The following is a 13,397-nucleotide window of genomic DNA, read 5'->3' as shown; positions in this document are numbered from 1 at the left end:
TTTTCAGGTGTTTGTTTTATTTTTGGAGGGACATTTTTACATTAAAATGTAAAATTTTGAATTTTCTATTGGGTCAAGCTAAAATGGCAATTTTTGCAACACAAACATAATTAAATTGATGCTCTTGTATTTTTTAAATGCATTGCAGAGCTAGAATATTTTTAGAATATAAATGTTATAGTTTTATGGTTAATATAGAGAGTTTTAAAGAAATTATGGAAAATTATGTATTCTTCTGAGTGAACAGTTTTCTTTCTCCGAGAAACTTGCATAATGTTTTTGTATTTTTTAAATTGTTTTTCATAATTTTATTGGTAAAGGTCACCAATAAAATTACGAAAAACAATAAAAAAAATGCAAAAACATTATGCAAGTTTCTCGGAGAAAGACAACTGTTCACTCAGAAGAATACATAATTTTTCATAATTTCTTTAAAACTCTCTATATTAACCATAAAACTAAGAAAGGTAAAATACAGTTTTGTTAAAATAAAATAAAAAACTCACTCTCTCCGCAGGTTTCTTTGTTGACACGAAGGGATGGATGGAGAAAAGAGAGCAACTTCTGAAAGGATTCTTCTGGAGCCGTACAAGTACTTGTTACAACTGCCAGGTGAGGCATCGTCACATGTGGAGTTTATTTTTGTCTGCATGTTCAATGGCGCTGAAGAAATAGATCACAGAAGAAGAAGAAAAAAAATACATTCGTCACCATCATGTCATTCAAAAACTGAGGCTTTTTTCTACTGTGAAAAACTTCTCTTATCTTTTCCCATCAACAACATGGTGATCATGGCAGTCAAGCAGTGCCTGAGTGTGATTGAGTTATAAGTTATTTAATAGTTTAACACATAATTTAAAGGGATTGTTCACCCAAATAGTTTCTTTGATCTGTTTTCACACAAAAGAAGATATTTTAAAGATGACTGGTAACCGAACAGTTGATGGACCCCATTGACTTCCATAGTATGGAGAAAAAAAATATATATAATTGTATATAACAAGGAGTATGAATGACTGTTATGGTTTATTACAGCCATATAGGGACGTCCCGCGTGACGTCACGCCATTTGGAGCAGCCATCTTGACGGAATAGAAAATGCTAAACCGCCAGTGATACTACAGCTCGTCGCGAAATATTCCTATCATGCCCGAGCGATGCTGTGCAGTTGGATGCGATCAGATACGTGATCATACAAAAGGAATATCTTTATACCGTATCCCAAAAGAAATAAAACGGAGAAACAAGGGGTTGGGGGCAATAAACAGGTGATTTTTGTTTTGTGTTTTCCCCTGTAAACTCAGTTTAAAGATTATTACAGCTAACGTCACTATAATTTGGTTATAAAAATACATTGACCAACTTTTGCGGTGATGATTGAAAAATCCTTCCCCGCTGGCGTCCAAATCAAAGAGTTGCTGACCCGTCCGGACTCGTGATACCGATAGCCTGCTAACGTTAAGCTTTTGTATGCTTCTAATGAAGCTCCGGTGTAGCGTTAGCGTGATGGGAAGTGAATAAGGTAACGTTAGCTGTAAATGTCACCGAACTCAATGTCAGGAAGTTTTTCTACACATTTAATGCCTGTAAAAAGAACTTGTGGTGCTTCATATGGATCTATGATTCCTAGTTCCTTTATCTTCCTCTTGTATCTTTTTGTGATGCTAATAAGTGCGATGACATGACGTGAAGAGTTAGCTGACAGCCGCTGCGCTAATAATAATAGTGGTGGGGGAAAAAATTGATTCTGTTCAATATCGAGATATTTTGCGCACGCAATTATATCAATACTGTAGTGCAATATTTAGGCTAATTATAAAATAATTATATTATTAGTATAATAATATACTAATAATATATATTACACTCCCCTATTAATAGATCCATTGCCACTGAGTAGCTGACGGATGTATTCCGTCAAAATGGCTGACACGCAGCTAGGGGTCACGTGACTGGGAGATCCCTATAGACATTGATAGACGTGTTCTTTATGAACTGTTGTATGGAAAAGTTTTTCCTTTACTGTTTTTGCTTTCACAGAAGAAACTTGGTTTTATGGATATGGAACAACATGTGAACGAGTAAATTATGATGTTTTTCATTTTTGAGGGAATTATTGCTTTAATGTCGTAGAGATATGAATAGTTTGATATCTTGAACTTGGTCTTAAATCTAGTTTAAAGGGTATTATAAGGCAGGAAAAGTGCTTTATAGAGATGAAGGGAATTTAGCGGGACGGTATAATGAATTTCTAGTACAGTGCACTGCACTAATTTATTACAGAATTATGCGGCGACTGGTCCTAAATGAAACAAATGACATTTGCTGAAATATTTCCACATTTATAAGCGCACATTTTGCATGACTTTATCTTGACCTGCTTTAAGCTGGAATAGTTTAAGGAATATTGATTACTCTTTTTAAATTGAACTCTTTGTGCGAAGCGTTTGTCAACACATTTGGCACATGCACTTCCTGTGGAAGCACTAACAGCTGGAAAGAGCCGCTTTAATTTAAGGTAGCAAAGTGAACATACAGCCTATATGATTTTTGATTCCAACCCCGTAAGACTTTCCTTCATCTTCGGGACACAAATGAAGATATTAGTGATTAAATCTGAGAGCTGTCTCACTCCTCCATAGGCTTCTATTGTAATTGAAACTTGCCGGCCCAGAAAGTTAGTAAAAACAATGTTTAAAATAGTCCAAGTGACTACAGCGGCTCAACCTTAAGATTATCAAGCAACCAGAATACTTTTTGTGCGCAAAAAAAAAAGTGTCACATAGTTTAACAGCGCAGCGCTTCTGGGTTGTACGTCAGAACGGAGGTTCACTATTGGCCAACATCACACGCATGACCAGCGTCGGCCAATAGTGAGCCTCCGTTCTGACGTACAACCCAATAGAAGTGTAATTTCACACATGTATGAGTTGTTCTTCTGTGAAACACAGGAATGTAAAACATTTGCGAAAGCACACAATCATTTTTCCTCCCATAATTTTCACTATCACTAGACGCATTACAGATTTGTGCACAACTTTTGTTTTTATTTTATTATACATTTAAAAAAAAAAACTCTCTTGAAATTACGCCATTTCCATTAACCGATGTTATGCGACAATTTTTATTTTATTTTTTCTCGCGATAAGTCATCCCAAAAATCATGGCGACAGATGTTGGTGGGTTTATGTATATCCCAGCCACCGCACTGGCCATTATTATTACTCGAAGGAGACGTGTGTGTGTTATCCAATCATTAATGGCAAGGCAAGACCGTTATACTGTGAGCGGCTCATATGAGGAGTTTCTGGCTGTTTCTTCTCATTTCTGCTTCGAGGTCTTGATTGTGGCGTTTCTATGAGGTTTAGAATCCAGTATTCCTGTAATTCTTTTGTCTTTTATGAGTTTAATAAAGAACTGTCTCGTATTCGGTCCAAACACACCGCGTCCTCTACGTCAGGTGACCTGTAAAAGCGCAAAAACTGTTTCCATTGCAGTTTTACGAAATATATATTTTTCTAATTGCCTAAAAAAAACTCATGCGAGCGTGTAAACTTTTTTGCGTTAAATGTGAGTTTTTGCAAAATTGACGTGTTTCCATTGGGCATATTTTCAATTCGCAATTAGCGCAATTTGAATGGTAATGGAAACGTGGCTAGTGTATCCCTTAATTTTCTGCCTTGTGAAACTATGAAAATTGAATCTGCAATATATTTCATGAAGTGTTTGTGTAATATGAGAGGTCAGATATGAATGGGAAACCGCATGTCAGATTGCCGGAAGCTGCTGTCACTGCTCGACGCTTCTTGTCAACTACCCAGTCTGTGGTATAGGCATCATCATCCTCCTATAAGAAGAGCTCGGCGTTCAGCAAGTCTGCAGTCAGCACAATGCACACCCAATGACAATATCATGTCTATTATTAACTCCTGCTGTCGTCTCGTGAAGCAAGAACCAGCGACGCATGAACAACAAATGTGACTCTCAGAATCTAACCGTTAAAGGAGTATTTGTGATTGGTTGTTTTGTTCCATCAACCTTGTGTTTTTACTTTTTTATTTTAATTTTTTTTATCTTATTCTCTATTTACTATAATGTAGTAAGCTTATATTTCCAATTTGGCAAAGGATGTTTTGAATGGTGATAGCTTTGGAAGAGTGAGTTCATGTTACCATGACATTTTTTTGTCACCCCTTATGGTAACACTTTATTTTACAGTGTCCTTGTTACATATGTTACATGTACTTACCATAGCAATAACCATAAATTATGCATCATTACATGCAACTATCCCTCAACCAAAACCTAATCCTACCCTAACCCTATAGTAAGTACAGGTGAAACTGGAAAAATTTGAATATGGTGCAAAAGTTCATTTATTTCAGTTTCAGTTTGTTATAATTTTGATTATGGCTTACAGCTTATGAAACTCTTTTCACAATATTCTAATAAGTTTTCATAAGCCATAATCATCAAAATTATAACAAATAAAGGCTTGAAATATCTCACTTTGCATGTAATGAGTCTATATAATATATTAGTTTCACCTTTTAAGTTGAATTACTGAAATTAACTTTTGCACAATATTTAAATTTTTCGAGTTTCACTTGCTTAATATTACTTAGTACTTGAATGTATTGTAACACTGACACCTTCAAATAAAGTGTTACCCCCCTTACTTTCTGAATAGTTTAATGGCTGCATATTAAAGGTCCTGTTCTTCGTGATTCCATTTGTTAAACTATAGCTAGTGTGTAATGTTGCTGCTAGAGCATAAATAATACCTGTAAAATTATAAAGTTCAAGATGCCAAGCGAGATATTTGATTTAACAGAAGTCCCCTTTCCAAGCCGACAGCGAACGGCCGGTTCGGACTACATCCTCTACTTCCTGCTTTAATGACGTCACTAACAGTTTTTTGACTAAGCTCCGCCCACAGGAATACACAAAAGGGGGCGTGGTCTTGTTGCGCTCCTACAGAGAAGAGGAAGAGTTGTGTTTGTAGAGTGTGTGTGTCGCCATGTCGTCGAGACGCTGTTATTTTCATCCCGGAGTCAGATCAGCTTTGTTTGGCCATGTTTACAGTAACACCGAGCGCATGCGTCTCCACGTTACGGTAAGAGGCGTGACCTTTCCGGGCAACGTGCGCTAAGCTGCAGTCCAATCACAACACAGGAACCGCTGGCACAATCAGAACTCGTTACGTATTTCTGAAGGAGGGACTTCATAGAACAAGGAAGTCATCAGCCCGTTTTTAGCACAGTGAAAACTGCGGTATACAGAGAAGTACATTTTGTGAAAAATACTGTTTTTTTTTTTTTTTTACACGCGAAACATGAACACATGTTATATTGCACACTGTACACTAGGGTTGCCACCCGTCCCTTAAAATACGGAATCGTCCCGTATTTACAAGTAAGATGATGCGTCCCGTATCAAATCAATAAGGGACGCGATTTGTCCCGTATTTTACATTAGGCCCACATATAGTTGAATAAAAACATAAGGATTTTGCAGTATAGATAATACTAATAGCAAATATAAAGAAATCAATTTCTTAGTAGAGAAGCTCATTGCGTGATTGCATTTTAGCGTCTTTGTTTCTATAGCGACTGAGTCTCGTGAACATGCGCTGTAAACCTGCACGTTTTTTAACCCCTTGTAGCGCGCTGTTCGGGTCTTTTCGACCCCAAATGACGTTTGCTGAAATTTGTCCAAATGATGTGAGACTTTGCACGGTTGACAACACTTTCTACATCTACAAAAAAATTTTAAATAAATTTGAATAATATCTGTTTTTTATGTTAGTGTGGGGGGAAAAAGTCACACTTGTGGTGTTTCAACAAAATGTCATTTTGAAACATAATAGGTTTTTTTTAGGATTTATAGTTTTAGGAGGATTTATTATATATTTTTTTACTTTAGGCTATATAAATAAATATTTTTTAAACAAAAACAGTAAAAAAAAAAAAAAGTTAAATTCACTTTATAAAAGACCCACATTTCTAACGTTCATGGATATAGATAATTTGACATGGTTTAGTGTAAGATTTTTGCCCATCTTTTGGAAAATGCTGTTTTAAAAGTAAAGAAATTATCACTTTAGTAGATGGCTGCAGAGCTACACCATTTGCTATTTGACTAAAATACATATTTTCAATAGCTTTTAGTGGATTCATATCTACATATTATGAAATCACAATTATAACAATAAAAATGACTTTGTCAAAGTTGAGCATTTGGGGGGGGGGGGGGGTGAATGGGTGTCCCTTATTTTGCCACACTGAAGGTGGCAACCCTACTGTACACACAATCAAAGCTTCGAAAACACAATTATGCATTAATGTTTTTTAAATTCTGTCAATGAAGGAAAACCTTTGGTTGCCACAACATCCGTTTGCTACTATCTTGCAGAATTAAATCTCGTCTCTCTCTCTATGCTGGAAGCGTTTTAATTGTATCTGTAGTAAAACCCTGCTGAGTCTGAGAGAGTGTTTCCACCTCTGATATTCAGTTTGCTGAATATTAGAGAGCGGGAGGAGAAATACTGCTGCAGCATCAGAACCCGTTCTCTTGTTTTCCTGTCGTCCTCTTGCAATTTTAATGTGGCCGTATGCAGAAGCCCTGCGCGGGCGATGCGCAGACGGTCCTCTTGGCTAGGTTTTGCTGAGGTCAGGGAAGGAATGACTGAGGAAACTGAAATTGAACAGCGGTCTCCTCCGGGGAAGGGCAGACCAAGTTCCTCTGAAAATGTGAATGTGAAGAGATTGAGAGACTGCCAGTAGGTCATTAATTTGCATTAAAAGCTACAATATGTAATTTTTTTCGCCGCTAGGGGTCGCTAACCTCTTACAATAACAAAGGCGTAGGTTGATGACGCTTAAGCGGAATTATGAAACTTATCGTCAAGCTGATGGATCTAATAATGTTTATGGATGAGTGAATACACTGTGTTTATCATGACTGTGGTGTGAAGCAGAGCGCGAGTGCTAATGAGAGACAGATATCAGCGCCACACGCGAGTCCCGCGGATATAAAGGAATAAGGACCCGCAAGTGCTGTATTAATACTCACACAGGACAGTTTATTAGACGAATGAAACTTGTGAGGTAACGCAGCGCTGTCTCACTCGCTCTACACTATCACACTAAACTGCATTTGAGTGTGTTAAAGTTATAAAGTTATTCTGTGTGTTAGTTTGTCTGTATGAGACTAGCAGTAAGCTAGATCAACATTACAATAACATACTGATCATATTCTAACATTTCATCATGTTGAGCTATATAACATTGATTAGTTTTATGAACATTTGCTCTCCTGTCTAATAAAGTGCATGTAAGAGCGGCGTCTCTGTCGAATCGAAGTTAGTCACGGACGCTAGCTCTCAGCATCTCGAAAACGGCACGCTGATATTGATCCTCGTTTTAGTTCTCCTTTTGTCCTAAAGTCTGCTTGCCATGGTCCATAATGTTTGAACGAAACAACAACAGCGTGAGCGCCGCTAGACGTAACGCAGTTGTCCACGTCTGTCGCCATGGATACTATGGCAGTACGAGCGGAAACCAGGGATAACGCGGATATTACGACATTGACAGGCGACGGTGAACAGGGACGTGTCATTATTTAAAATTGGAATTTCTCTGAATCTTTGGGAACTTTTAGGATATTGTAAGTACACAACTGCAAGAAATATATCACACTGTGCAAATGATTTTTGGATATTTTATTACAAAATTCTTACATATTGTAGTTTTAAATTGCTGAATCTCATTAAAACATGTTCAGGTCTCATTTCACCCCAGAATCTAAAGTTTTTTTGTTTGTTTTTCTCAATGCAATAAATCCAGACGCTGCTTTACTCTAATGGGAATCACTGAAAAGAAAAAACCCTGAGTGTACAGAAATGTTTACTATAATAAAATGTTAAAAAAAACTTTTTTTATATAATAATTTAATTAATTTTAATTTGGATTAAATTTAAACAACAATTTCAAATCAATTACAAATTATGTTTGCATAACCAAAGTCGGTAATGGAACTTTTCAGAATTATGTTGAAATGTCAAATCAGGAAGATTAAGTTTTAAGCTGTAATTGCACAAAAAGCCATATTTTGAGTACAAAAGTATTGAGTTGATGATTGGCTCTTAATGGTTAAACTAGGGATACACTGATATAAAAAATTATCGGTACCGATAATTCTTTATATTTGAAAGCCGATAACCTATTGGGCGATTAAATCTAAATCCAAATTTTTATATAATTATGATTTTTTTTTTTTTTTTTTTTTAAGTCTCACTTTTAAAAGCCATGTCCCAAGCACACAATTATAATGTTCTTATTATAATTGTATGTAGTCTATATGACACACTTTAAAAGTGATATTCAAAACATATTTCATCTGAAGTGTCTCAGCTGGAGGAAATAATCCATTATTTAACGGCTTTAAAATATTGGCCAAATTTTCTTATCAGGCCAATAACATTAACATTAAAAATGAACATATCAGCCGCTACCGATATGGTGGCCGATATATCGAGCATCCCTAAGTTAAACCGGTTTGCCATATTGAGTGTTACGATTTCTCCCATTCTTATATGCTTAGATGTACCGTTTCCTACCTTATTCAAAATCACCTTATTACGGTAATGCACAAAAAATATGCTTATTCATAATGTCAGATTCATTTAACCCTCGATAATCCAAAAAGAAAAGTGTGACATGTTCTTGACGTATTTCATGATTCATCTGACGGTCTTCATTAGTAAAGGGCAAACTGAGTTCCTTCAGAAAGGGGAAGCGTGGCACATGAAGTGAAGGAGCCGCGCTGCCAGTAAGTCGTTAGATCGGTGCACCCTGCAGTAACTCACTCAGTGAAGGCTCGCGTTACAGGAAGCTGGAGGGGAAAGGCTCATGAATGGAGATGAAGTGAGATGAATGATATTCGTTCTGAGCCTTTGGTTGCTGAATAATCTGAGCTCGTCAGTCCTCAGCCTTCGAGTTTGTGTTTTAAAAGGCAAAAATGGTTATATTGATTTATAACGGTATTAAGAGTTCAGTCGCTGCTTGCTGCTCGCTTCATGCGTCATGATTAGGGTTGCAAAATTCCAGGAGTTGGAAACTTTCCATGGGAATAAACTGGAAATTTGCTAAATTAATACAGGTTAGCCTATAACTGGAACTTTAATGAATGAATGAGGCATTTATATAACGCTTTCATATATTCATATATTCTTTTTAGTTGTTCAATTTAAAGAATTGATTAAAGTTCTACTTACAAATAAATGTCAAAACTGTAATTATTAAAGGGATGGTATAATACCCTTTTCACAAGATGTAAAATAAGTCTCTGATGTCCCCAGAGTGTGTGTGTGTGAAGTTTTAGCTCAAAATACCCCACAGACATTTTTATATATCATGTTAAAATTGTCACTTTTTGAGGGCGAGCAAAAACACACCGGTTTTGTGTCTGTCCCTTTAAATGCAAATGAGCTGCTGCTCCCGGCACAGGGGGCGGAGCTTCAAGAGGTCGTGGTCTTTTACCACACACACACACACACACACACACACACGTATTGAACATTTCAAAAACGTTTAGTCAGACAGTAATGGAAAGACTCAAGAAGTGACAACATGTAGAAGAACAGGACATTTCTGAATGGTTAGTTGATGAATTTATGTAGTTTATGTGTAGTTATCTTCTAGTCATTGATTAGCATATTCTGTCTTGATAATCTATAAATTGTGTTCTGGGTTTTTTCTGGGTAAATTCTAGGGTTGGTGATGTCACTAACCCGGGAGGAATGTCGTGTAGTTCCTACCAGCCGTTTGTTGTAGTCCTTAAACTATTTCTTTAAAAGCAAATCTCTCCCTTTGCTTTGAACTTTGAGCGTTGTAACTTTGCAGATGTTGTTTATGATCAAACAGCAACATTACACACTAACTAAAGCTAGAAAAGTGAAATCATAATCAACCACCCCTTTAAACATTTGTATTAGTTTGCATGCATGTCTGCTAATGACCAAACTAAATGTTTTGTATTTGTTTGTGTTTGTATAAATTATTAAAAATTTCCATACATTCCTGTTAAGTTTCCAACTTGGAATAAAACTATAAAATAAATATCAGCCCTTATTTTACATGTTTGCACTGCAACTAATCTTGATGTCTTGTCATCTCTCCCCTTTTCTCTGTTTTGATAGGAAAACAAGTCAGAACAAAACTCTCTCAAGCGTTCAACCACTGGCTCAACGTCCCAGAGGATAAACTGCAGGTAAGGGTTTATTTGTGTTTTTAGTGTTGCTGGATTGACAAACATTTAAGTCCTTTGAATTGACTTGACTCTATGATCATTTGGCCGTGCCTTAAAACCATGCTTTTGAGTCAATTATCAAAAAAACTTCTTGAAATCCTTGATTTATTAATACTCCATAATTGACCGTTCGCAAAGACCCGCCCCCCTTAGTTACTGTCGCTATGTCCGACAAGCTACGCCTCTCTCACACACATGTTCTCACGCAGTGAAAAACACACGCGGAGCAGAGAGACACTGACAGACACAGACCAGCTTACTTTTCAGTTACTTTTGATATTAAACAAAGTCTCACTTTTCAAATTTGGTCATTTAAAAAAAAAAGAAATATAAACAATAAATAGCGTTTTGTGGCTCTTTAATGTGTGTGACAGATCGCTGTGTCGCCTCAGTTAAAGCCGCTCGTGAACCGATCATCTCTTCCTTCTAGTTCATTTATAGCATCAAATAAACATGAATGAACATCAGAAGGAATGTTGTTTTAACCGCGGAAAGACGTCAGTACACTCCGCTTCTCAAGCTCAAATCCTCCAGTGTTAATCTACTAACTCTCCTGACCGCTTTGGCGGACAAAATGGCGGATGGTGAAGTATGATTGGTCAGATCACCTGTCAATCAAGCTCCCTGCGAAGGGTCAATTCCCAATGATTCCCATTTAGATTCAAAGCCCCGCTTTGGTTCTGACCCATCATAATGCAGAAAGTATTTTATTTTTATTTTTTATAATGCATATAGAATTGATTATCAGTCTTAAATTTGGATCTGTTTCTCAAACAAAGCTTTTGCACTGGGCACTTTTGAGATTTAGGATTTTAGATTTTCATTAATGTGAATTTCATTGTACAACAGTTTAAAATATTGTAATATGATGCTTCATTTTAATATGCATAAGCTACGTATTTTTTGGAGGGCTGCCGTAATCTGTGCATATCGACAGACTGTGTTTAGATCGTGTCTCCCTGATTCTTCAGTCGACGTGTCTGCCGAGGACATAAAGCGCGGATGCGTTTCACTTCTGCTCAAGAGCTTGGCAGAAATCCTGCTATTGGATTCTGTGCGCTGCTTTCTGAAAGACCTTTTAACAACCTACTGTCTTTGTTTGATCATTAAGAGAACCGTTGTTATCGCATTACTGGCTTTTGTCTTGAATCACCAACTAGTCTAAATGTTTCCTAACATATGTTAATAGGTTTTCTTGTAGCAGTAATGAAGCTTTTACATGATCATTTTCCAGCCTCTATCTGACCTTTGCCTGTTCCTGAATTGCACCTTTAATACATTTATATGTAAATGGACTTGGTTATGATATTTATATGTAGCTAATTCTTGGAGGTCAGATGATTGTGATGTCATAACCTCAATTTGCATGGCATAATATTGATGATTTTTTTAACGTTTGTCAATTATTATTTATTTTTTCGTGCAAGCCGGTTATTTCCTGTTTTGTCTTTTGTGTTTTTTTCTGCACTGGCATGGCGGCAGAGACTGAAAATGATCAATGCAAATAGATTTGAGCTCTTAACCATCACATCATGGGCCATTTTCAGCATTCTGCCCTTCAAATTGAGTTTGCGCGGCGCACGTTCATGCCGGAGGATCGTGTTACGGCAGAGAGAGAAGTAAACGCTCATGCAGGATCCCAGAAGCTTTTTTTGATCAGTGATTTGATTTTGTCATTTTTTTTGCAATCATGACACTCAGATCTCATTTTGTATTTTGCAGAATAAGAAAATTAGGCAAAATATCCAAAATATGTTTTCCGTATAATGAAAGTGTTTATTATTATAATAAAATGATAAAGTAATATAAGTGTATGTATGTATGTATTTATATATATATATATATATATATATATATATATATATATATATATATATATATATATATATATATATATATATATATATATATATATATATATATATATACACACACACATACACACACGCACATACCAGTGAACCTCGAAAAATTAATATGGTGCAAAAGTTCATTTATTTCAGTAATTCAACTTAAAGGTGAAACTAATATATTATATAGACTCATTACATGCAAAATGAGATATTTCAAGCCTTGTTATAATTGTGGTGATTATGGCTTACAGCTTATGAAAACCCCAAATTTAAAATTAGAATATTGTGAAAAAGTTTTCATAAACTGTAAGCCATAATCATCACAATTATAACAAATAAAGGCTTGAAATATCTCACTTTGCATGTAATGAGTCTATATAATATATTAGTTTCACCTTTTTAAGTTGAATTACTGAAATAAATGAACTTTTGCACAATATTCAAATTTTGAGTTTCACCTGTATATGTATATATTATAGTTCCTAGTCATATTGGCCTAGAAAATCACAACTTTTCATTTTCTGTCGGTCTTAGTACACGATGTAACTACAGAAGAGTCAAGTTTTAAAGCTACACTGTGTAACTTTTTTTTTAGTTTATTCTTAGCTAAAAACACTTAGTTCTTTCAAAAATATATGTGCTCATTAATGTATATTTACTTCGTTCAAGTAATAAAGTATTCTCGTGAGTGTATAATATGCCATTGAAAATACATACGGGTGAGGGGTTCGAATGTCGGTCGCCATGTTGCCCCTCCATCTTGAAAGTACATTAGCCAAAGAGGGACATACCCGTTCATTCAAGCTTCGCTTTTCGCATCTCCGCAATTCACTGGCACCGGCGCTGTTTTTATTTTTCCCTCTCCCTCTCCCTCGCACCTCCGTCACATCAGCTGATCTCTGCTCACGGAGAAAATGATATAGCCTACAATGTAAACTTTGCCTTATGCTAGTGATGTCGTACAATATACAGAATAACGATAGCACTGATAAAAGTTACTTTACTAAGATTAGCTTGCATTCGTCTGGGAACCTGATAGCTGATGTTAGCAATGAAATGGTAAAAAAATAACGAAAACATAAAACTATTATTCATTTTACATAGATGTCATAACCTATATGTTAACTGACAAATTAAATTACTGCAAATTTATAATAGTTTTCTAAAGTAACCTCATCACTCGAAGGAATACTCATGGACGAGGTCGAACTGGAAGCCATGTTAATCTTGGAC

At 36.0% G+C, this 13,397-nt stretch overlaps 1 protein-coding gene across 1 annotated transcript in view; it reads left to right on the top strand.

Annotated features, from left to right (window-relative positions):
• The window catches only part of ggps1 (geranylgeranyl diphosphate synthase 1), a 35,298-nt gene that overhangs the window by 5,914 nt on the left and 15,987 nt on the right, over nucleotides 1-13,397 (top strand). The window contains 3 exon segments of the mRNA XM_079634213.1: nucleotides 518-528; nucleotides 531-612; nucleotides 10,202-10,272. Coding sequence (XP_079490339.1) covers nucleotides 518-528; nucleotides 531-612; nucleotides 10,202-10,272 — 164 coding nt within the window.

The sequence above is a fragment of the Phoxinus phoxinus genome (assembly GCF_949152265.1).
Source record: "Phoxinus phoxinus genome assembly, chromosome: 14".
Lineage (NCBI taxonomy): Eukaryota > Metazoa > Chordata > Actinopteri > Cypriniformes > Leuciscidae > Phoxinus > Phoxinus phoxinus.
The sequence above is the reverse complement of the archived record's forward strand: the minus strand, read 5'-3'. Positions and strand labels throughout refer to the sequence as shown.